Source organism: Ursus arctos, unplaced genomic scaffold (genome assembly GCF_023065955.2).
Source record: "Ursus arctos isolate Adak ecotype North America unplaced genomic scaffold, UrsArc2.0 scaffold_14, whole genome shotgun sequence".
Taxonomy (NCBI): domain Eukaryota; kingdom Metazoa; phylum Chordata; class Mammalia; order Carnivora; family Ursidae; genus Ursus; species Ursus arctos.
The window spans coordinates 29,051,743-29,076,679 of record NW_026622808.1 but is presented as its reverse complement, the minus strand read 5'-3'; the positions used below and the strand labels follow the sequence as shown (position 1 = coordinate 29,076,679).

Genomic DNA, 24,937 nt, shown 5'->3' with positions numbered 1-24,937 from the left:
GAATAATAACAGTTTTGTTTGATTTGTTTTAAGCATTCAAAGTAATCCCCATGGAAGGCTTCTGCCCCTGCAAATCCTTTTGTTAAAAAAAACAAACACAGAACTTTATTTTGAGTTAATTTTAGATTTGCAGAAAAGTTGAAAAATAGTACAGGCTGTTCTCCTTTCCCCTTCGCCCAGCTTCCTCTCATGTCAACACCTTCGGAACCACATTGCAATGACCAAAACCAGGACATTAACCTTGGTACAGTGCTCTTGAACCAAACAACGGGCTTTATTTGGCTTTCCCCAGGCTTTGCCCTAACGTCCTTTTTCTGGTCCAGCCTCCCACATTGCATTTAGTCATTCTATCTCCTTAGTCTCCTCTGATCTGTGATGGTTTCTCAGTCTTTCGTCATCATCTGTGACCTTCACACTTTGGTTGAGAACTGCTCATTTCGTGGAACCGACATTTGTGGGGAACCATATTAGTTCAAAGAAATACTTTGTGATGGATCTTCATGGTATAGCTCCCAACCCTGCCGGCAGCCAACATTTTATTTATTGTCTTTACCACCACTTTCCTTTCTCTTAAAAGCCAGCCTGGGCTATATTTCATTCCTGATTCTTTTACCTTCGAGTGCACTTTGTAACCAAGAAGCTTTTATTCTGCATTTGTTCTCAGAGGTTGCTTGTGCATGTTTAATTTTTCATTTTGAAATTAATCAACAGATTTACAGAAATGTTCCAAAAACAGTGCACGTACATTTTCTTCCTGCACTGTTGGGGAATAAGTTGCTGCCATGATGCCCATGACCCCTGCACGTTTGAGTGTGTTTCCAGTGAACAAGAGATTCTCCTGTGTCCCCCCAGGACAGCCCTCATAGTCAGGAAGTGACATTGATATGCCACTACAGTGGAATCCTGACCTTATTCAAGCTTTGTCAGTTGTCCCAATAATTTGTAGAAAAGAATGGAGGCCAGGATCTTATGTTACATGTAGTTATCATGCCCCTTTGGTTTTTTCCATCTGTGACAAGCCCCCACTTTTCCTTGACTTTCATGACCTTGACCATCTGGAAGATCGCAGGCAGATCCCTCCATTTGGGTTTATCTGATGTTTCCTCACGATTAGATTTCCGTTTCCATTATCCTCGGTACTTTTACTCATCTAATCAGTTCCTTGGCCCCCATGTATACCTGATCCTCCTCTCTAATGTGAACCCCTTTTCACCCCTCAGCCCCCACTCCCATCCCCCACCAGGTCCCTGCTGTGACAGCTGCCATGTGATGCCCTTCTCACCTTTTTGGGCTCCGACACCCAGAGTCAATTCGCCCTCCTCCATAGATGCCCCATCACCTTGCAGGGCTGTGACCCCGCCATGCTGAGCTCCCACTCAGGCACCTCTCAAAGGTGTTTGAATGTCTAATGGCCTGTCTTGTCCTTTCCTCATTTAAATTATGGGGAGCAGATATTATGGCTTCTAGTAGATTGAAGTGCAAATGTTGGGTGTTGGTTTTTGCAGGTTTCAACAAATTTACCCTCAGGCCCTCACAGTACTCCCTTCTGTGTTCTGTATGAACTGGATAAGCAGCACTCCTACAACTGAGTGATCAACAAACCCGGGAGTCCCGTGGGCTGAAAAAATTGCCCCTGCCAGCATATGTCCATCCCCTGGAGACGTTGGCTATAATCACATGCTCCTTAGTACTGTTGAATTATGTGATGTTGGTCACCCTAATAAAAAATCGGCCAGGGTTAGTACCTCTTGGTAGGGTGTGTTGTGCCCCTGCCCAGCCCTCACCTGGCCTGGGTAAAAACAGCCCTTCTGGGGCTCCCCCCTGCCCCCAGCAGTTGGCTCTGTCATCATTGCTCCTTGGACGTGCGGGACCCTGAGGTTTTTAATTGACGACAACTTAGCTATGTAAATATGGAATCTAGCAGTAATAAAAACAGTTTTTAAGGGGCACCTGGGTAGCTCAGTTGGTTAAGCGTCCTACTCTTGATTTCGGCTCAGGTCACAATCTCCCTGTTGTGAGATGGAGCCCCGCGTTGGGCTCTGCGCTGGGCGTGGAGCCTGTTTAAGATTCTCTCTCTCTTCCTCTCCCTCATGCTTCCTTTCTACCAACTGGCTCCAGCATTGGGCTGCATAATGTGTTTTGGGGCGTGGTAGCACAAGAATGGGCCAGCACTGCTCAGCCTTGAAAATTGCAAGCCATCTGCAGTTGCCATGAGCTGGGCTCCACGTGGGCTGGCTGAGTTGTCAAGTTCACTGTAGCCAAATATCTTTTCTCATCAGTAGGAAGTGCAGCTGTGGGAGCGCTGTGTGTCCAACATGTGAGTGGCAGGAAAGTAAACAAGATCTCAGTTCTGCTTCAGCTTCTCCCAGTCTTGGGACGGGAATGAAGACTATTAGCCCAAAGTATTAGCCCAAAGAAGACTATTCAGGGTCCCGATCCTGCACACGGGCACCAGTGGGTCACCACCTTATTGGTGATCCCGAGAGACAGGCCTCCTGGGACTCCTCATGCAGGGACAGAGCCTGTCTGCTTCTTGATTTGACCCACATTCTTCACATTCCCCTCTGGCTAACGTCTGCAACAGGCCTTTAGGGTAAAGACCAAACCTGTGCAGAGCATTTAAAGCCCAGTGGGCACTGTTGGAGCACAGGTTGCTGTCAGGCTGCTCCAAGCTTCCTGGCATTATCGCCCCACCCTTCTGGCAGCCTCTTACTTTCCTCTTGTTTTATAGATAGGCAGAGTGAACTTCTGGAGAGAACAGGTCACACCCCAGTAGCCCACGGCCAGGCTGCGTGCTGCCCTTCCACACCCTGTCCTGGCCCAGAAAAGGAACCCTCCCTGGGCCTCACAGCCTGCACCCACCAGCCCCAAGTGCCATCTGTGTCTCCACTGCTCTCACCACAGCCCCGATGGCTCTGGGCCTTTGCCATCTATCTCCTCCGGTGACCTCAGGGTCCAGGACGTGCTGTGTTCTAGGACTATCCTGGTATCTGGCACACAGTGCCATGTACCTTAGGTTTTTGTTGAATGAAGAGCTGTTCCTGGTGACTGATACCTATTCACTGAAATCCTTTTCCTCCTGTTCATTTTATGAGGTTCAGGAAGATTGTGTCTGGGGCCTGACTTAGAACACAAGGCTATTGTTCGCGTCATCCCGAGAAGAAAGCCACCCTGTGTGTAAACCCTGTGTTGGCAGATGTATCTGGAAGCACTGCCTCACTTTTTCACTGCCTTCCACTGTCTCCTCTGGTCTGTGGGAGGGATGCTGGCGTATCTTCCAGGTCAGGGATGTCTGGGTGTCCCTGCCTGCAGAGCTCTCTGAAGGCCAAGGACCCCCCCCCCCAGAAGTGCACCCTCCCTCCTGAGTCCTTCCCTTGAGACAGCCGTTCTTCTTGGCCTCTACAGGAGCTGTCCTAAAGAGAACAAAATAAACCATGTTTGGAGAGTTTTGAATTTAGCTGGGAGGACCAAACACTGGCCCAGTTCCTTCCCTGAAACCCTTGGGGCTAGATGCATTACAGAATTCAGAACTGTTTGGATTTTAGACATGTGCTGGTGACTTCTGAGGCGGAGCCTGCATTCCGAAGGTGACATTTAGCACCAGAGCAGGAACATTCTTACACCCTGGTTGGGTCAAGCTTTGCTTCCAAATGAACTTGAGTGCCAGCTGCCAGAAAAACGTGGGATCTTGGATTGTGGATGAGCAGGCAGCTTGGAGTCAGTATGCAGAGGAAGTGTCCTGAAAAGCCACCCGGTGTCTTGGGCAGTTGACTCAGGGACCTGCTTTGTCTTCTCTGCGCCGTCACTGTCCCCTGTGCCGGTCTTAAGCCCACATCTCTATACCTTGGTGTGGTCAGTTCTGTGCTTACTGGTTCCTGAGAAATGAGAAGTCCCAGAGACCTGTCTCGGCCAGGCTTGCTTCTGGGCCAGGGAACCGTCTCTGTTAAAGGAATAGTCAGGGGCACAGATGGCTGCCTTTCAGGAGTTAATGTAAATAACGGATATAACATAAGGGAACATCTTGTTACTTCCTGACCACTGTTCGCTGGCCTGGCGAGGAGCTGTCAGGCTTCAGTAATCCAGCGGGCTCCTTACCTTTGTTTCCCTTCCTCATCAGCCAGTCGGGTCTGTTACAATTACAAATGCATGATCTTGATCTCGGGGTCGTAGGTTTGAGCCCCACACTGGGTATGGAGATTGCTTAAAAATAATGCAAATCTTTTAAAAAGCTCACAAACCTGAAGGGTTTTAGTTGCAGGTGCACCTCCGATCAAGAGTGAGCCAGGAGTTTTAAGGGCTTGGTGTGGACAAAGATTCCTGTAAAGCAGGACTTCCTTGCAGAGTCTGTTACCCTGTTCAGGTTTTTTGTTAGGGTTTGGCCATTGACTCAAATGACTTTGTGCTTTTGTTTCTGGTTTGTTCTCTGATTCCCAGCCTGGACCGCCAGCCCCCCCAAAACACAGGCGTGCCCACAGTATGGCCCAGTCCTGTCAGGGGCTTGGCTCACAGTAGTTATCAGTAAACTTGGTGATGGCATGAGAGTGACCAATCTTTTTTTTGACAGGACATACTCCTTTGTCTTGTCACTTAGAACTTGCTTAAAACATCAGTTCCTGGGGCGCCTGGGTGGCACAGCGGTTAAGCGTCTGCCTTCAGCTCAGGGCGTGATCCCGGCGTTATGGGATCGAGCCCCACATCAGGCTCCTCCGCTATGAGCCTGCTTCTTCCTCTCCCACTCCCCCTGCTTGTGTTCCCTCTCTCACTGGCTGTCTCTATCTCTGTCAAATAAATAAATAAAATATTTAAAAAAAAAAACAAAAAAACATCAGTTCCTGGGATAATTCCTTTTAGGGTAATTAGGGCATTGACTGGTCTAAAAACCTGATTCCCAGCCTGGAAAATTGGGTAGGACAGGTTGACGTGCAGATTGCCGGGCTGGTCACCTGTGTGGGACTTGGCAAAATTAAAGTCACACCTTGGGTGACAACAGCCCAGCTTTGGAAGCTTCTAGGCCTTTCCCCGTGGCTCGCATAAGGTATTGCCCAGTTAAAATAGGAGCATTTCTTTGGATGAGAAATGAAATTGTTAATGTAGACAGAAATCATCCATAAGTGTATTTTTAGCTATTGCTGTTAAATATTCTCAAAGCCTTGTAGGAGAGCATGGACTAATTTTCCAGACCTTTTACCTGGCTGTGTTTTATATTATAGCATTTTGGTATCTTTTCCTTTTGCCTCATTGCCACATGCAAACCTAAGCAAACTGCATATCATTTTTACTTCGTACTTGTTACAGAACTGCACAATTTTAATAAATGCCTAAGTATATGGACATGAAAAATAATTTGCATGTTTGGTTGAGGTTTCAGTACTTAGGTTGTGATGTATTTTAATTAAGGATTAATTAGAAATGATGGGAATTTGCATAATGTTATACTCCCTCAGTTTGATGAATATCTAGTGTGCATAGTTGCCATGATTTCAGATGAGTGTTTATTAAAGGAATAGTCTCTGTAAGGCCCGATGGGACTTTTAGTTATCTAGAGTGCTGCTTAATTGGACTAACCTAGGGGACACTGCCTCACAGGTAAATGCAGGCAGTTCTCAATACCAACAGGCTGTATTCAAAAGTGTCCTCACTTAGAGTAAGAACTCAGGACCGTTTTCCCCAGGGAAACAAGAATATAAAAGGGCCCTTGATAGAGTCACGTGAGGGGCCCGCTTTGGCAGGAGGGTTAGAAGGCCATTGTTCCGCGAAGACCCAACCTGGAGGCCAGTTTGGGGCAGGCAGGAGGAGGGTGAGGGGGGTGTTGTTGGTGAGTCCCTGGGCCACTCCAGAGACACAGGGACACCCTTTGAGTTGGTCACATCTCCCATCCTTACCTTGCCTGTCTGTCCCTCCCAGGCTCCTTGAGGACAGAGCCAAGGAAAGGCCTCCCTGCCCGTGCCTGACTTGCAGGAGCACTTCGGAAGTGTCCCCAGTACGTCTGAGTGTGCGGTGCACTCTGGGGAGACGTTATCAGGTTAAGGAGGGTCTTTCTATTGATGGTCTGCTAAGGGTTGTTTTATTTTGTTTTTTTAAGGCTTTATCTTTAAGTAATCTCTCTCCAACATTGGGCTGGAACTTACAATCCTGAGATCAAGAGTCGCGTGCTGCACTGACTGAGCCAGACAGGCGCCCCAATTTGCTAAGGGTTCTTTTTTTTTTTTTTTTAAGATTTTATTTATTTATTCAACAGAGAGAGACAGCCAGCGAGAGAGGGAACACAAGCAGGGGGAGTGGGAGAGGAAGAAGCAGGCTCACAGCAGAGGAGCCTGATGTGGGGCTTGATCCCACAACGCCGGGATCACGCCCTGAGCCGAAGGCAGACGCTTAACAACTGCCCCACCCAGGCGCCCCCAATTTGCTAAGGGTTCTTATCATGAGTGTGTATAGTTTTAATTGATTTTTTTTCTTTTTGTATCTTTCGAGTTATAGTTTTTCTCCTTTAGGTTACTGTGATGATTTACATTGATAGATTTTCATTGACATTGGTGATTTACACTGACACAGTTTGAAAGCACCTGTATGCAGAAATAAACCCTTTGCAAGAAACAACAATTGTTGGAGAGGATGTGGAGAAAGGGGATTCCTCCTACATTGTTGCTGGGGATGCAAGTTGGTACAGCCACTCTGGAAAACAGTGTGGAGGTCCCTTAAAAAGTTAAAAATTGAGCTACCCTATGATCCAGCCATTGCACTACTGGGTGTTTACCCCAAAGATACGGACGTAGTGAAGAGAAGGGCCATATGCACCCCAATGTTCATAGCAGCAATGTCCACAGTAGCTAAATCGTGGAAGGAGCCGAGATGCCCTTCAACAGATGACTGGATTAAGAAGTTGTGGTCCATATATACAATGGAATATTACTCAGCTATCAGAAAGAACGAGTTCTCAACATTTGCTGCAACATGGACGGCACTGGAGGAGATAATGCTAAGTGAAATAAGTCAAGCAGAGAAAGACAACTATCATATGATTTCTCTCATCTATGGAACATAAGAACTAGGATGATCAGTAGGGGAAGAAAGGGATAAAGAAAGGGGGGGGGGTAATCAGAAGGGGGAATGAAACATGAGAGACTATGGACTATGAGAAACAAACTGAGGACCTCAGAGGGGAGAGGGGTGGGGGAATGGGATAGACCAGTGATGGGTAGTAAGGAGGGCACGTATTGCATGGTGCACTGGGTGTTATACGCAACTAATGAATCATCGAGCCTTACATCGGAAACCAGGGATGTACTGTATGGTGACTAACATAATATAATAAAAAATCATTAAAAAAAAATAAAGAAAGAAAGAAACCCTTTGGACTATGATTCATATATTTACGCACACGCATGTACATGGGTGCTGCTGGCTGCAGGCGGCTGGTCATTTAGTTAGACAATTAGTTAGTCATGCATCTCTGCATGAATGAGGCTGGGTCGTGATTTCCTTATGAGCTCCTGTCTTGAGGTCCCTGTATGGCGAGTGTGGCTTTTCCTGGGTCTCTTCTCTGCAGCTGTTTGTTGAAGAAAGGGGCTCTGTCTTTCTTGAGAGGTTGGTTGCCATAAAATGGCCTGGTGGCCTTTGGGGAGAGGTTTCTTAGCCGAAGTTCCTACTTCGGGAACATGATTCTGTGAGGCCAAGCACGTTCCAAGGAGCTGGAGTGATGACAGCAAACCAGAGTGATGGTTTTTAGCGAGCAGGGTGGTTTCACACGACGATAACAGAGACAGACCTGCAGCTTCAGGGCCATGGGTAGAAGGGGGCCTCTACCTGCCTGATGGCACATCTTCCCTTCCTTATTGGGCTAGAGTCTCAGAGGCAGGAATGGCTTGGTGCTCCAGGCCAGAGAGAAGCCACATTGGAGCTGAGTGGGTGAGGGGAGCAAGCAGCAATGGACAATGCCGGGGATGAAGGACGTGGGGGACTCACAGTCTGTTGGGAGAGTCAGGCCACCTCCTGCTCTTGCCCTTCCCCTTCGTTCAGTGTCTCCCTGGGCCTTCTGCTGGTCATCCCACTGCCCTGGTCTCCCTTACCTCTACGCTGCCACCTCACACCACCCAGCCCCCTCCTGCATGCACAGGTGCCCCTTCCTCCATCACGCCTCTCCCAACCTGGCTCCCAGCCTGTCATCGCCATGGCCACGCTGGGCCCCCCAGGCACTCAGAAACCCTGCTCCTGTACCCATACTATTGCCTTGGTTGAGGTGTTCTTTCCTGGGCCAGGGAACCTGGTCTTCCTCCTCTGTGAAGGCTTGCCTGAACTCCTTTGCTCCCCCAGTCCAGCACGGGGCCCACAGCCTGTGTCCCTGCCACATTCGCCGTGTCACCGGGCTGGCGTTCTCAGAGTTAGAGGGGTCTGCCTCCCCAGGAAATGGATCTTCCTGTGGGAATGGACCCGTCTTCTCTAAAACGTGGTCCTGCTCTTCATTTAGCATCTCCCTATCCGCTTGATGGGAGCTCGTGGAGTGAGCCTCTCTACTGCACACAGGACTTTCCCTCCGTTTCTTATCTCCAGGACCCAGGAACTTGCCACAGGGTCTTTCCAGGTGACAGCAGCATCTCTGCCCCGACCGCGAAGACAATAATGATATGCAGAGATGCAGGACTCCTGCAAACATGGGGGAGGAAATAGGTTTACTCCCCGAGAGGGTCACTTCTGGACTGTTCTCATGGAACCCTGGAGCTTGGATCTGAGAGCTTCTGGCCGTGACCCAAGTTCAGTCCGCTCTGGCCTTGAGGAGTATTTGGCTCACCACCACCCAGTACCGGTGTAAAAGACGAGCAAGATGCAGTTCTGGGAAAAAGAAAGGGAAAATAAAGCAGATACACAAAATAATAAGCCCAAAAGTCTCATTAGATTCAACAGACAAAGTTACTCCATCACGTTGCTCTAGAAGTTTCTACGTGCAGCTTCTCATGTCTGTGTTGGCTTCTCTGTGGACGGGACAAACCAGGTGGCACCTTTCCAGGAGTCCTGGTCTAGACTGGAACCGAACTAAACAAGCTAAAATCCTTCGTACTACACCCGTAGAAGAAGGGAGAAGGATCAAGAGGGGGGCCCGAGGAAAGGGCATTTGAAGGCAGTAGTACAACGGTGTTGACCTACCTGCCCTCACGCATTCAGGTCCTTCCTCAGGTACATATTAGGCTCCACAAATGCCTATTCTGGAGCAGGGGTCGTGAGACCATAGTGTTGGGAAATAAAGTTTTATTGGAACACAGCTGCTCATTTGTTCACTCTTGTCTGGGGCTGCTTTGGTGTTACATCGGTGACTGAGCAGTAGTGACAAGAGACATGGGGGCCCCATGGCCCCCAAAGCCCAAAAGAGTTACTCTCAGGCTCCTTCCAGTTTATGGATCTTTGCAGGAGGGATCCTGCCTCTGGAGCCAGGAGCAGGAAAATGGGTGAGGGTGGGCAGTTCCAGAAGGTCAGGGTTGGCAGAGGTTTTCTGAGCAATGGAGTTGCTGGAGGTGTTGCTGGGGCCCCCAGCCTGGGGCTTGATGGGATTTTCAGGGCAGCAGCAGCTCCTATACCCAAGCATTAAGCTCAGAAACTGCCCATTATCAGCAACAACTGCCACTGACCAAGTCTGGATCAAGCCAGTTTCCGTGACAGGGTGGGAAGGTGCTGACCCTCTAATCTCTGCAGCCAGGGCCAGCCGAGGGGTGTGCAGAGTTTACTGGCTCCCCAGGGGAGTGTAGAGTTAGTTTGGGAAACCTCTGGCCTATCAGATGAAATTACCTTGATGAGCAAAGACTCCTGGTCCCATGTACACACTCCATTGGTGTCCATCCTGAGGGAAGGATGTGGGGGAGACCCAAGAGGCAGGAGCTCCAGAAGCAGAAAGAGCAACCACAAGCCATTGAGACCTTCCCTATAGCTGGAGTTGTTGTTGTTGTTGTCATTGTTGCTGGAGTTGTTGTTGTTGTTTTTCTTAAACACTTGGATCCAGGTACAGAAGATAATTTACCAGGGGCGCCTGGGTGGCACAGCGGTTAAGCGTCTGTCTTCGGCTCAGGGCGTGATCCCGGCATTCTGGGATCGAGCCCCACATCAGGCTCCTCCGCTATGAGCCTGCTTCTTCCTCTCCCACTCCCCCTGCTTGTGTTCTCTCTCTCGCTGGCTGTCTCTATCTCTGTCAAATAAATAAATAAAATCTTTAAAAAAAAAAGAAGATAATTTACCACCTGCCACCCCTTTCCATGTTCTCCAATACCAGAGGCGTTGTGTGAGGGAGGAAACACTCTTACAAAAGATGACAGCGGTTGCTGGGATGAGCACTTTGCCAGAATTCCTTGTCGAATTCCCTTATTACCTTTGCTGCAAGAGAAGTTGGAGCCGGTGGCGCTGAACTCCAGCCCGAGAATGAGGACAGGAGCACTAACCTCAGCCAGGTCTCTCTGACCACGCTGGGTCCTCCCCAGAGGCCCCGTTCCTGTCAACATGTAGTGGCAGGAGACCCCAGTCTCTGCTGCTCCCTGGGGTCGGCAGCCGCCACTTGTCACCCCAAAGCCCCAGCTTATGCCCAGCACTTAGCCCTCAGCAAGGGAAGAAAACACATCACAAGGTTTCTGGAAGCAGGAAGTGCCCAAGCTTTTCTTCCTAATGATTATTCTCACCCATGACTGCAAAGACACTGGTGCTGTCACTGCCAGACTGGTGCTGCAGGCAGATGGATGTGGGGCCTGGTGTGACCAGATGAGGGCGACTGTGGGCACTCAGCATGTTCTCAAGACTCCAGGCCTCTAGACCCTAACCCTGAGGTCCCAACAGCAGGCTTGGCCTTTCTGTTGTCCAAAGGCTCCTAGGAAAGCAGTTTGGTTGCCACCTGTCCCTTGACTTCAGTGCATTGTTCTATTCCGAGTTCTCTCATCTTCATCCATCCAGACAGTGGGTGGTGGAGACCCCTCTGTGCAGGAGAGGGGGGCAGGCTTCGGAGGGCCTAGGGCCCTGCCCATTGAGGGCTGCAGAGAGGAAGAGAGGTCAGTGTTTTGCTGAGTCCTGCACCCTGGCAGGCTCCAGGTCAGGCCTGTCCCATATCATCCCATCCCAACAGGTGCTCAGGGCGGCTCCATTCACAGCTGGGTGCTGTAGCCAGAGGGGTGACACATTCACAGCCATGTGGTCAGCCCAGTTAGGGGTGTCTGAAGTCTCTGCGGCTCAACTCATGGGTTAGACTTCCTCCCTTGGGGGTCTGGGCTCTGGAGATGGCTCTGGGCCCTGGAGATGGCTCTGCCCAGCCTCCCACCTTGGCACGGGAGGAAGCTGGAACACGGTCTTGTTGCCAAGCAAGAGCACTCCTGAGTGGGCGAAGGAATAAGCAAGCAGAATGGGGAGAGTCAGGGTGAAGGAGGCTTCTCCTCTGACCCTTCCGTCTCCCCCAGTGGCCATGTCTTTGTTCTATTAAGAAGAGAAACATAAAAGCAACTTGGGATCATGTTCCTGCCTTAATCTGCTTGGGAGGTCCTAAACAACAGACATTTATTTTCTCACAGTTCTGGAGGCTAGAAGTCCAAGATCAAGGTGCCGGCTGATTCGGTTCCTAGTGAAGGCCATTTCCAGCCTTGCACACAGCCACCTTCTTGCCTTGCCCTCACACCGAGCTTGGGGGAATGGGAGGGCTCTCTTCTTCTTCTTGGAAGGCGGCAGTCCTAGGATGAGGCCCCACCCTTACAACCTCGTTCCATCGTAATCACCTCCTCACAAGACTTGTCTGCAGATACAGTCACAGGAGTTCGGGCTGCAGTGGGTGAACCAGGGGGACACAGTTCAGTCTATAACAGTTCCGTATTATTTCTTTAAAAAACAAACACAATGTGTTGATATTCACAATTTCCTTTCATTGTTTGATTTACCACGGTTTTCATCGCCTTCAGTAAATTAGGAACAGAAGGAACTCTGGCTGTTGGCCCCGGGGTGGGGATTTGGGGGGCTTTATTTTAGATCCTACCTCCTCCTCTAAGTGCCTCGAGCAGACAGTGTCCCTGAGCTGAGCTCCTGGTCCCCGAGGCCTCCCAGTCTCCAGTTGAGGGCCCCTGAGGGTGCCGAGGAGCTCGTCTGAGATGCTCTGGAACAGCCTACCGGAAATGAGCTTGTTGTAATTGGTGGTAATGAGTATCTAATGACCATAATTAGGCCAGTTACGGTGCCGGGGAGGACAGGGGCTTGGTGCTGAGGGAGAGAGAGAGCTGCGCTGCAGGGCGTTGGCGTAGGGCAAAGCGCACTTAGCAAGCAGGGGAAGTGACATCCAAACACGTGTGCTCCGCGCAGCCACGTCCGCAGCTACAATTGGTGGTGAACAAAGCTTGGGGTCACTTTTCTTTTTAAGTTTTGCTTTTACTCATATATACACATTGGCAAAAATGTCCAGTCGTAAAGAATAAAGCTTGTAGGGGGTGATTGTTTACCATAACAGCACCTCAAGGCATCCGCATGGCTAACACCACGGGGCCTGGGGTATGACAAGCATGTTGTCTCATTCATGGACATCTGGGTGGTTTCAGTTTTTCAAAATTACGAACAGTGGAGGTAGTGTGTGTCCTGTAAATATGGCATCTATAGGTGTCAGTGTTCCTGTAGGACAAATTCTCGGAACGATAATTTGAAGATCAAAGGATATGCACTTTTTCATTGTTAATCAGCATTTCAAAACTCGCCTCCGGAAAGGGCTGCACCCGTACATGCCGATAGAGAGATAGGAGAAAAGGCTCGGGTATACTCTGTGATTTGAGAATCTTCATTTGAGAAAGGCAAGTTCCATGTGTTTTTTTATGTATTTTTAAAAATCTTCAACACTCGGTATGGTACTCAGCTTGTTATGGGCTCCTAGGTACCCACTGTCAGATAAAGAACACGAGAAAGACGGCCACACGGCCTACAGCAGCCCAGAGTTACACACACACGCGTGGCACACTCAGACACATTTACCCTCACGTGCTCCCACACCTCTGCGTGCACACGCATGCCTTCACTAAGCCTCGTGTTCCAGCCCTGACCGCTCCTTTCCCTAGTTCAACTGAAGCCATAATGGAAGGTGAGGAGGGAGCCTCTCTGCCCCTGGGCGTCAGAGCTTGCTGGGGGCCCTCTGGGGAGCAGCTGGGTCCTGTGCGTCCCTCTTGGCCCGCTCCTGATCCCCCTCCTAGACCATAGGCACTCAGGGGACAGCTGGGGAATAAACATGATACAGGCGTGCAGTGTCTGCTGTGCTGTCAAAGGGCGGTGTGCACGGCCCAGCAGAGGGAAAGTTCACGAAGGTGAGTTTGGAAGGATGTCAGGCAAGTCCCTGAGTGCCAGGTGTCAGGTTCTAGGTTTTATCGGAGGGTGCCAGGGAATTGTTGGAAGTCTTTGAACAAGACTGGAGTGATGAACACAGTGTTGGAAGGTAGTCAGCTTGCAGGTGTGCAGGATGGATAGGACGGAGAGAGGGATTTCCTCCGCACGTCATGGAGGGCAGAGGAGGGGTGAGAGCAGCAGGACCCAGGAGTGGCATCAAGGGAGAGGACGGATGGTGAGTTGATTGAGGAGGTAGGATCGATAGGATTTGAACACAGAGGGACCTGAGCAGGAGGGCATCCATTATCTACTCTGGGCGAAGAGAGATCAGGGGGGCCGGGGCCTGTACCAAGACCAAACTCTAGAGCAGACTTAGGGCCCGTCCAGGAGCCCCCAGCCGCTTAGCTGCAGTGGGTGTCTGCAAGGACCAGATGGGGGGCATGTGCAGCCCCAGGAGCCCCGTCCTGGTGGAGCACGGGAACTAAGATTCACTTCTGGTGCCCTTGAAGATCCCATAAGGTTGTGAGAGATTGGATCTCCACAGTGGAAGGCTGTGGGGCGCTGGTGGAGGGGCCCTCTCCCTCAGCTCTTTCATTTTTTTTTTTTTAAAGATTTTATTTATTTATTCGACAGAGATAGAGACAGCCAGCGAGAGAGGGAACACAGGCAGGGGGAGTGGGAGAGGAAGAAGCAGGCTCCCAGCAGAGGAGCCTGATGTGGGGCTCGATCCCATAACGCCAGGATAACGCCCTGAGCCAAAGGCAGACGCTTAACGACTGCGCCACCCAGGCGCCTCTCCCTCAGCTCTTTCAAAAAGCGCGTCCCTGCGACCCAGCGGGACTGAGTCCCCACCCGTGAGGAAAATTCCTGCAAGGATAGCTTTTGAGCTCCTTCAGTTTTCACAGGTAAATTTGTGACAGAAAAGGTCAGTCCTTCATGCAGGGAGCAGGAAAGGGACAAGTGATAGTAAATATCTCTGATAGGGCTCCACTTCTTTTTTTTTATTTGAGCATTTAAATCTGTTAGTAGGTGATAGTATTAAAGGAGCCTGTTCCCAAGAAGACACTTAAAACTTTGTTTTTCTGGGAAGTCAGAATTAGATGGACATTATCACCTCCTTCCCCATTCCCTGCTTCCCTCCCCGCAGGGACACCCCTCCCCATGATCGTCCACCTGTTTCTTTCTCTGTAGCCACAGACACTTCTTCACTGAAGAAGCAAACAAAATTCAGCTCCTGCAAGACCACCCTCCTCGGCCCCAAACCTCGCTCTGCAGCCCCTGCAGCAGCCTTTCCCTCCCTGCACTACCTGGCTCCCACGGTCCCCTGGAGCTTTCTAGTCAGCTTCTGCCCCACCAGACCCTGCAGCTGCTTATGCGGAGGTTAACGGCGGTCTCCTAATGACTAAGCCCTCACGCTTCACCCCCGTGATTACTAATGGTTTTTCCTTGACCTACCTGATCATTCTTTCCATCTCCTCCTTTGCCTGTCCCTTATGTTGGTTTTCCAGCATTCAGGGGCCACAGCCTCCTTCTCCTCAGTACAGCTGTGGGCACAGGTGGATACGTACAGATGTCCCAAACACACCACATGCAGATGACACGTGACTATCTGTCTCCCATCCAAACTGGTCCGTCCATCCCCAAATCCCAGTAAGCAGCCACCTCGCATCTGATTGGCCGGGTCAGCCTTTTCACCTGCCACTCTGCACACTGGGCTTGGGAGAATGTGGTGCCATCCGTTACGCAGCCCACTTGAACTTGGGTGTTGCCCTGGCCTCTTTCTCTCACACCCATATCCGGGGCCAGGGATCCTGGGGTCTCTCCCTCTGGCTGCCCTGCAGTTGCCCTGTGTCCATCTGGACAGTGGCAGCTCTCCCCACTGCCTCTCCTGCCCATCCAGCCCTGCCCCAAGAAGTTCCCCCCTCTCAGCCCAGCTGAGGCCCAGCCTCCAAGTTTTAGAGCCAAATGTCTTGTTTCTCTGTTTAAAATCTTTAAGTGGATTAGTTCATATTTTCTGGTACTTTCCATCAGGCTTTTCCTCTCTGACTTTAAAGCAACAGTTCCCCTCCCCGACACACATCTCATAACAGAGGCACACCAACATAGCCCTGCGCTGACACCAGGCTGCCGTTCATGTTCATGTCCATGCCTGTGCTGGTGTGAGCATCTGCAAATGTGCCCTCCTCTCCCTTCTGGACGCATGGTTCAGGGCTTCGGGCTTCTCCAGTGCCGGGTGCCTCCCCAAACCTGCCCCGTCCAGGCCTCTCATGGGGGCCCAGCTGTAGGCTCTAAGTTCTGCCCGCATGGCTACGCTGAACCGTGGCCTGTGTGCACTCCCTGGACTGCACTCCTATGTGGCACCCGGGCCACTGTCAAAGTGGGTAACTCGGCGTCTCTTACTGGTTGAAAGGAAGCCTTCCTTTCCCTTCAGGGGTTCAGATAGGATGCCAGTGCTAATAACCTGTTGTGGTTGTTTTCGCTCAGACAGCGGACACTGATTCGGTCCCATCTCTCCTGTCTAGTGTTAAGCATCCATGGCATTCAAGAAGAAGGTCCCCCCAATGCTCAGCTCATGAGGCTGGATAACATGCTGCTGGCCGAGGGTGTATCCAGGCCGGAGAGGCGAGGAAGAGGAGGATCGGCGGCAGCGGCCAACACAGCAACACCAGGTGGCTGTCCAAATGACAATAGCCTTGAGCACTCTGACTACAGGGCCAAGCTGTCCCAGATCCGACAGATTTACCACTCTGAGCTAGAGAAATATGAACAGGTGATCTTTCTGCATGGAAGAGTTTCTATCATGTGAATGCGCATTTGTCAAAGCAAAACATGGAACGCTAACCACCTTTCTTTTGTGGCACAGACCAGGGAGTACATGCACTTGGTCTCACGGCAGAGGTGGCTGATTTTGCTGGAAACCCTTTGCATTCACTTCTCAGTAGCCAGCCTGTGTGGGAGCTGCAAGGGGTGGCAGGTGGCTGGTCCTGCGTGGAGCCCCGAGCCAGCCTGCTGGGTAGTCACAGGCTGGCACGTGTGTCCCCACCCCAGGCCTGCCATGAGTTCACCACGCACGTCACCAACCTTCTCCGGGAGCAGAGCAGGATGAGGCCCGTCTCACCCAAGGAGATCGAGCGCATGGTGGGTGTCATCCACGGCAAGTTCAATGCCATCCAGATGCAGCTGAAGCAGAGCACCTGCGAGGCTGTGATGACCCTGCGTTCACGGTTCCTCGATGCCAGGTCAGGCCCTACGCACTGCCCATGACCCCAGGGTTGGCTCTTAAGGAGAAGAACCGAATTGCAGCTGGCTTGGGTTTAAGTTCTAGGGGCCTCCCAGCCTGTCCCGGGGCTCCAGCTGTGGCCGGGGGTGCAGCCTTCACACAGCCTCTTGGGAGGCAATCAGAAGTGCTGACCTTGGGGCGCCTGGGTGGCTCAGTGGGTTAAGCATCTGCTTTCGGCTCAGGTCATGATCTCGGGGTCCTGGGACCGAGCCCTGTGTTGGGCTCTCTGCTCAGCGAGGAGTCTTGCTTCTCTCTCTCCCTCTCCCTCTGCTCCTCCCCCTGTTCATGCTCGTGCGCGCTCTCTCTCTCTCTCTCTCTCAAATAAATAAAATCTTAAAAAAAAAAGTGCTGACCTCTAGGAAATCACAGACAGGGACACGAGCGTCCCTAATGGCCGGGGCGTGCACTGGCTGAGGCTGTCCGTCTTTGCAGGCGTAAGCGACGCAACTTCAGCAAGCAGGCCACGGAAGTGCTGAATGAGTATTTTTACTCCCATCTGAGCAACCCTTACCCCAGCGAAGAAGCCAAAGAAGAGCTGGCCAGGAGGGGCGGCATCACAGTCTCCCAGGTGATGGGCCTCCCTGCATGTAGGAGGGGGAGCAGGTCCTGTCCAGGGAGGAGGACCCGCAGGGAAGTTCATTAACTGTGTGGAGCACACGGGCGGAGTGTGTGGTCCCTGAGGCACCCTCGGGACCGAGTACCACACTTGCATCACAGGGAGGTTGTGTGCTGCATAAGAGAGGAGAGCATGTGTTAGCATAGGAGAAGAAAAACAACTTGGAGCAAGAGTAGGACTTAAAATGATAGCCCAGACCTCATGCCAGGGTACCAGTTCAGCTGTACTGGGAGAAGTTCGGATGCTTGCATGCCAGGGTGGTACAATGTCGGGCAACATCTGCTCCACATGGGGTGTGGGAGTACAGGTTGGAGACGGGACCTGGACAGCCCTGAGAGGCCCTGGTCATCTGGACCTCTAGTGTCCTCAGTGGGATTGGGGGCAAGGGAGGGGAGCTGAGGGGAGAACCCAAGAAACATCTCGGAAGGTTTTGAAGTGCGAACGGTGAGTACGGGCGGCTCACGAGGCAGGATCAGGCCGCACCGCCGGGGCAGCGCCCCCGAGCGCCTGGCCGCAGGGCTGACTGCGCTGGCGCTCGCTGCGGATCACCACCACCCGCTCGGGGGCAGCGCCCTCCGCCAGCCGTGCACTTGAAGGGGCTGAGTTTCCAGCCCAGTCTGGCTGCCTCCAGAGTCTGTGCCCTCAGCCAGAAATCTCTGCCCCGGCTCTGGCCAAGTCCAGCTGCGATGTCGTGACAGGGTCCACAGGCAGCAGAACCTGGCAGGTGTCCCAGTCACATCTGACGTCCCTCCCCTGGAACTGCTCTGGCGTCCTCGGCACCAAGGCCGGAGCTGAAGCAAGGGGTGCACCTCTGGAGCACCAAGGCCCCCAAGAAGCGTGAGGCTCAGCAGCTGGTTTGCCACCTCGTGCAGCTGTCTGAGGAACAGCCCGATTCGTTTCAGGCTCTGGCGCCTCTGGAAAGCAGATGGGTGTTGGGTCTAGACTTCATCTGAGGAGAGGGTCAGTTGCCAACAAATGTTTGAAAAGCACTAGCCACGTTCCAGTGACTCCCCCTCTGTGGTCGGGCCCTAAGACCCCCCCGCCCCCACCGACCACCAGTGGAATTCTGTGCGGGGAGCCCCTCCCCACTGTGGCGGGTCCACTAGGCCTCAGGATAACATCAGGTGGCTGACAGTGGCGGGGGGACTCTGAATTTGGGGTGAAGATGTGCAAGCTGTGAGGTTCACCTAAGGAGAAGGCAATGGGGGCACCCTTAGGGCAAGGGGTGTCACAAATGAGACCACAGACGTTTTGGAGATAGAATCGAATCAGCTGCAGCTGTAGGCGGAGGAGGTCCGAGGGAGAAAGGGGAAGGGGTGCTGAGGGGAGAAAGGCGGGGACTGGGCAGGGCCGGCTGGGGGCTCCAGGCCGCACCAGCCGAGATGATATCTGAGAGCCTGGGCCAGGCCCACGCCTGCTTGAGGTGCCTGTGTTAGGGTGCTCCCCATGGAGAGGGCGGACACAGGCCCAGGACCAGCTCTCCCCCAGCCCCTGGGTCCCCCATCTGCCCAGAACAGGGCCAGGCTCCCCGCCTTGCCCACACGGGAGGCTTGCTCTCTGCCCCCCTAAAAGGCCAGTTGAGTTAACATGGAAAACTGCTTGCTGCCATTCCTCTGCAAACTCCGTCCACAAAAACGTTCTAGCACATTCCTTGTAGGTAGAGGGAACCAAGTGCTGCTTTGGCTGCCCTCACACCCAGGGGCAGGCGGGAGGAGACACTGCGTGAGGGGCAGGGAGCGCACACACGGCTTTTTCTTTTCATGGCTAACATGGAGAGGATAATGTGGAGCACTTGGGTAGAGAAAAGGTCATCAAAACCCTGGCACTTCTTAATCCTGTTCATTAAACCACACATATTTCACTGCAGGGCCCCAGGCCTTACTTTGGGATATTGAAGTCATGCCCCGCTCTGTAGGAAGGTGCTGGCCCAGGGGCTCACTGATTCTGCCCCCAGGGGAAATTTTCATTGCACAACCCTTGGGTGGGGCGCTGCTGGCATCTGGCGGGTGGAGGCCAGGGGTGCTGCTCAGCACCCCACAGCACCCAGGACAGCCCGCGGCAGAGAACGACCCGGCAAGAAGCCCTGGCCTGGTCCCAGTGCAGGTTTGGAGTCCTGGGGCTCCTGCACCTGCCGAGCCTGCTGGCTTGTAGGCTGGCTGTGACCGCGGTTGTCCCCAGTTGCTCCGAGGACGCGACGGGCGCTTAGCTCAGTGCTCGGCTCCTCCCCACTGCCCTGTCAGTTTGTCATCCTTTGGGAAGTTGTGAATCCGATGTGGTCTTTCCTTAGACTGAATTCCCAGGAGTGGGGTTACAGGGCCTCCGGGGATGCGTGGCTCCCTGGCTCTCACTTTCCCTAAAGAACAATCCAGCATTTAGACTGGTCCTGCCCCTGCAGGGAGCAAATGCTCAGCTCTCCACGCGTCACACATGCTCTTTCCTTCCAGCTCCTTCCGGCCCCTTCCAGCACCACCTGCTAGGACAGGCCGGCTTGGGGTTCCTCCACCCACTGCGGCCATTTCCCTGGGTCCACGGTTCAGTCAGCGCCGGCTTCTCGGTCCCGGCCTCTCGCCCGGCCGCAGGGCTGCATGTTGCCACTCAGAGATGTTCCTCCTGGGCAGTGGGAGCACCGGCACCTCAGAGAGCCCACTATATGTTCACGTTATCTCATTACTGGGTCAGCTTTTCCAGCGACTTCTTTATCTGTGTGTCCACAGGTCTCCAACTGGTTCGGTAACAAAAGAATAAGATATAAAAAGAACATGGGGAAGTTTCAAGAAGAGGCTACCATTTATACAACTAAAATGGCAGTTGACACCACCAAAATCGGGGGCCTGGGGAGCCAGGCTAGCTGCCCATCAACACCCAGCTCTGGTGAGTGAGGCTGCCCAGCCCAGGGACCATCCTTCACACATGGCCGCTGAGCTGCCCTGGAAGGGGCTGCAGGAGACCTTCTCTATGGAGCCGAGGCCGGTGGGAGCCACGTTCCTGGCTGAGGGGCTGGTAGATCCCACCTGAGGAGCCTCTCTAACTTTTGGAGCTGGAACACTTGTCCTGACACCTTCCACCCCTTCTAGGTTCCTCTGGTCCCTTCCCGCTGACCAGTGCCCGGGATGCGCTTATCACCCTGCAGACACTGGCCTCTCTCCGCCCCGCCCCTGCGGGAGGCAGCTTGCGGTCTCAAGTGAGTCTCAGGGCACAATCCAAGGATGCCCTTGGGGTCCCTGACTCAGTGTTGGGGCAGAGACACAGAGCCCAGGTGGGTGGTGGGTCCTGGGAATGCGCCATCTTGCCGGCCACCTCTCAGCTTCCACAAGGCTCCCTCAGAGGTCCCAGCAATGGGGAAGGGCCCACTGGGTACTTGGTCTGTTGTCTTGATGACTGACGGGTTGGCCGAGCGGCCTCAGGGGCACGGCTATGTGAGGCCCACCTTGCAAAGACCTGTGCCCCTCACCTCCAGTCCCAGGACTCAACGACTCACTGTAGCTGCCGAGTGGTGGGCCCAAGGCAAGGGCTGTGGCTCTTGAGAAGGAGCCCTCCCTCCCAGCGGGCGTCTCTACCTGAGAGGGTGGGAGGGGACATGCAGACAAGGCCCTGACCATTGGAACGTGGAGCCCTACTAGGCTCAGACCCTCCACCACATCAGCGCCTTGGCCTTGCCAGCCTGCTGCCCCCCTACCCAGGGCCTAGCTGGACCAGAGTGAAGGTGCATTTTGGTGACTGGGAAGAAAACGAGCCAGGGATCACGGGCATCTCAGACATGCCCTCTGGAACTTTCTTTCTCAGGGGGTTTGGCAGTGTGTTGGGCTAGCCAGTACTGGGGGGGGGGGCCCATCCCTCTCATTGCCCCTGGGGCCACCCCAGCGTCCCGCTCTCTGTCACGAGGGCCTGGCCCACACGAGGGTCATCCTGAAGAGGCCGTGCAGGCGCAGCTGTGATGTGTCCGTGCGGGTGCAAGGCTGTGTGGCATCCGGCAAGGCCTTCGCCCACCTTTTCCTTCACACAAGCGTACCCTACAGGGCCAGTTGATCCCCACCGATTTACCCGCAGCCCCCAGCTGGTGCAGGAAAGGGACGCCTCCTGGTGCCATTTGGCGGGACCTGGCGCAGGTGATGTGAGTCCCGTTGCCATGGGAACCCCACAACCCAGAATGAGCACCCAGGCGGAGCCAGGCAGCCTGGCCTCATCTTGCTCTGTGCTTTCCTGGGGCTCAGGGCCTCAGGTAGGGCGGGTGTGAGTATGCACGTGGGGAGCTGATAGACCAGGTCCATCCTTACCCTAGAGCCAGCCCCAGGAGATGTGGTGCCGCCTAAATCCCGAGGTGGCTTCCCTGGACCATGAGGCAGGGTCCTGTGCACCCCACAGAGGAAGCGGGAATGTCCCCGGTCTGGTGTGGACACCCTGCCTGTGCTGGGGGGCACAGGTGCTCTCAAGAGAGCTGTCCCCAAGGGCTGAGGCCGCCCAACCCGAAGCTATTGCCTCCACCCTGTGACCCGAGGGATGTCTGGGCTGCCCTGTGGCTGCCAGTCACACCCCTGGACCCTAGCCTGTCGCCCCTCAGTGCTGTGGATGGACCCCTCCCTCAGCAGTCATGGCCTCCTTCTCTCAACAGTCATGGCCTCCTTCCCAGAGCACAGGTCTGTGGGAGTCCGTCGCGGGCAGGGTGTCCCCCTGAGGCTGGTACTCGTCCCAGCCACTCCCTGACGGGTGGGCCGGGCACCCCTGCATCACGGGATAAGGCGACCCCCTCAGGAAGCCCACAGTCTGTCCATCCATTCACCCAACACGAGCCGCTAAAGCGCAGGGGCCATGGCAGCGCCGGGGACACGTGGCCAGGAAAGAGCTGAGGCGGGGAGGGGCAAGGGGCAGGGTGTTCGGCCTGGTGGGGTCAGAGGAGGTAGAGGGGCGCAGGAGGAGGGCTCAGCCTGTAAGGGAAAATGCTAGAGAGAGGAAGGGGAGGAGGAACTTGCGTGGTCGCCTGCCAACTCAGGAGGGGCCGAGGGAGCCCTCAGGGTCACATGCAGGGTGTGACATCTGCACAATGGGAGCAGGTGGCTCAGACAGAAGCCACCGCCCGGAGCGCGTGTTGGAGAGGGGAAGGGCCCTGCTCTCGTGGGCTGCAGACAGGCCTCACCACAGAGCAGACCATCCTCGAGGAGCCATTTTCAGTGGTGTTTTCCATTACGGGGGTGGGGGGGCTGGTCCTGTGGACAAACATCCCAAGGCTCCGTGTACCCGCTGCTGTCCCTGCACCGAAGATAGAGCCCCCCGCGCCGGGGAGCCGTGCCCTGCTGGCTGCCCAGCCCGACCAGCATCCAGCCGGGTTTCTCAGCCCTTCCGGCTCACTGCATCTGGCCGTGGTGATTCAGGGACTGTCATCAGCTCCAGGCCCAACTGGGTCTGCGTCCCGCTCAGAATGTGGAGAAGCCTTGGCTGCACAGCAGGGCCACGGCAGTCCTCGACCAGAGCCCTGTCGGGTGGCCAGCGGAGGCTCCTTCCTGTCGGGGAAGCGTGTCCACATCAGGGGTCAGGTGGCAAGGCCGGCTGTGACTCAGCGGCACCCCTCAGTCCCTCCGCTGGCTCCTGGCTCCTCTTCTGGGTTCTTCTTGAGGGATGTGGGGGCTGGACGGGCCATCCGGGGCCTTCTGATGCTCAGTCTCTGTCTTTCCAGGCCCAGGGCAGCTGGCAGGGAGCCACCCCCCCAGTGTCCACCGCTTCGCCTGCTGGAGACCCCGGCGGCATCAACTCAGATGCATCTAATTAAGTTTTGGGGACGAGCAGAAAAGCCAATTGGGTGGCCTGCCGCGGTTCGTGGGCACTCGAGTCTCTAGTGCCCGTGCAGCTGATTACCTCAAACACCCAGAACCACCGCAGGCCGCGGGCGCCATCCCTTGCTTGCTGGCTGGGATCTGAAATGGGCTGAGACGCTGCTCATTTTCTCAATTCAGTTTGGTTTTTTAATAGTGATTTTATGCTAAGACTGTGAATTGTTTCTTCTAGGACTTGTCACAAATTCTCCCATTAAAATTTTGGACTTATTTTCACGTCGATGTGGTTCGCACCAGATTTGTTCCCGGCAATGGCAGTGCGGGCGTGGGCCGGAGCGGGGAGGTGTTGGCGTCGTGGTTCTGTCGGCGGCTGTGTCCCTTCGTGCACCAGCTCACCGGACACTGCCTTCCCCACTCTCTTCTCGCTCGTTCCATATGCTCTTGATTCCCACCTGCTGTGAGCTCTGAACTTCCCTGGGGATTGGGTTTGTGTTTTTTTCTGTTAGTCTGAGTTCTATGATTCTCCATCAACATCCTGGCCAGGAGTTTCCTCCAGTGAATGAAGCGCCAAGGCAGGAGCCCCTTGGCCTCGGCCCAGAACATTTGGCTGGTTCCCATTTTGCGGCTGTGCGCCCACGATGCCACTCAGCTTGGTGTCTCTGTCCCTGGCTGGGTCTGCTCAGGTGCCAGCTGGGGCCCCCTGCACTGCCTGCTGTGGGCATTCCTCCTCTCAAGGCTCGATTTGGGTTTTCTATCGTTTGTGGCTGGAAGGTGGCCGCTGACTCCCTCCCCTGCCCGAGGTGCCCGCCCTCGGGTCCCGCTGGCCTGCCTCCTGGCTCCCTGACAGACGAGGGCTCTGCTCTAGTGAATGACAGTCCAGAGGAAAAAAGAGGATAAACATGACCAGAAGTCTGGGGGTGGGCTCAGGGCCAGCCTCTGGGAGAAGGTGCCTTTTCCCCTTTCTTTTCCTTCCTTCCTCTTTCCTTCCTCCTTCCTTTCTTTTTTCTTTCTTTCTTTTTCTTTCTCTCTCTCTCTGTTTCTTTCTGAGAGAGAGCACAAGTAGGTGGGGAGGGTCAGAGGGAGAAGCAGACTCCCTGCTGAGCAGGGAGCCCAAAGCGGCCTCAATCCCAGGACCCCAGGATCATGACCTAAGCCAAAGGCAGATGCTTAACCCACTGAGGCACCCAGGCGTCCCCCCCTTTCTTTTTAAAAACTGTGGTAAAACACATGTAACATAGAATTTGCCATTTTAGCCATTTTAAGTGAAGAATCCGGTGGCATGGATTACATTCACAATGTGATTGTGAAATCACCACCTCTCTCTACTTCCAGAACATTTCCTTCACCCCAGAGGATACCCCGTCCCCATGAGCAGTCACTCCCCACCCCCCTCCCCCAGCCCCTGGCAGCCACCCACCTGCTTTCTGCGTCTATGGACTTGCCGGTTCTGAACGTTTCCTATCCGTGGAATCATACCTTTTGTGACTGGCTTCTCTCACTCAGCGACACGTGTGCGAGGTTCATCACGTTGTGTCGGGGCTTCATTCCGCTGTATGACAATAGCCCACCGGAGAAAGTAGCTTTGAGAGGAGACCTGAGGGAGGTGAGCCGGGAGCGTGCGGCCTGCGGGCGGGGGGGGGGGGGGGGGGGGTGCTGGGCGGCACCCACACAGGTGGGAGGGACCAGACGGGACAGTGAGCGCCGGGCGGGCTCAGGTCTTCACAGGCCTCCCAGCTGCTGAGCAGAGAGCCGACTGAAGGGGTGGTGGTCAGCGGGTCCTGCGATCACCCGGGCGGTGGGTGGGCAAATGCACGCAGGGCCGGGCGGGGTCGTACCTGACTCGCCCTTGAGTGGGAGTGGGGTGGCCTGAGCCACAGGGAGACTAGATAGGATGCCACGGAGAGAAGGTGGCTCAGCTCTGCACCGTCAGGGCTGGGGTGTCTGTCAGCGGTTTGTGTTAGTTGTGTTCGG

General features: G+C 54.0%; 1 protein-coding gene across 1 annotated transcript in view; it reads left to right on the top strand.

The window, feature by feature from the left end:
• The window catches only part of PBX4 (PBX homeobox 4), a 35,745-nt gene extending 12,534 nt beyond the window's left edge, over positions 1 to 23,211 (top strand). Inside the window, exons 3-8 of the mRNA XM_026500620.4 lie at positions 15,828 to 16,075; positions 16,354 to 16,544; positions 17,018 to 17,153; positions 19,916 to 20,072; positions 20,276 to 20,382; positions 22,870 to 23,211. Coding sequence (XP_026356405.1) covers positions 15,828 to 16,075; positions 16,354 to 16,544; positions 17,018 to 17,153; positions 19,916 to 20,072; positions 20,276 to 20,382; positions 22,870 to 22,962 — 932 coding nt within the window. The 3' untranslated portion in view covers positions 22,963 to 23,211. The remainder of the gene's footprint in view (positions 1 to 15,827; positions 16,076 to 16,353; positions 16,545 to 17,017; positions 17,154 to 19,915; positions 20,073 to 20,275; positions 20,383 to 22,869) is intronic.
• The last annotated feature ends 1,726 nt before the right edge of the window (positions 23,212 to 24,937 follow it).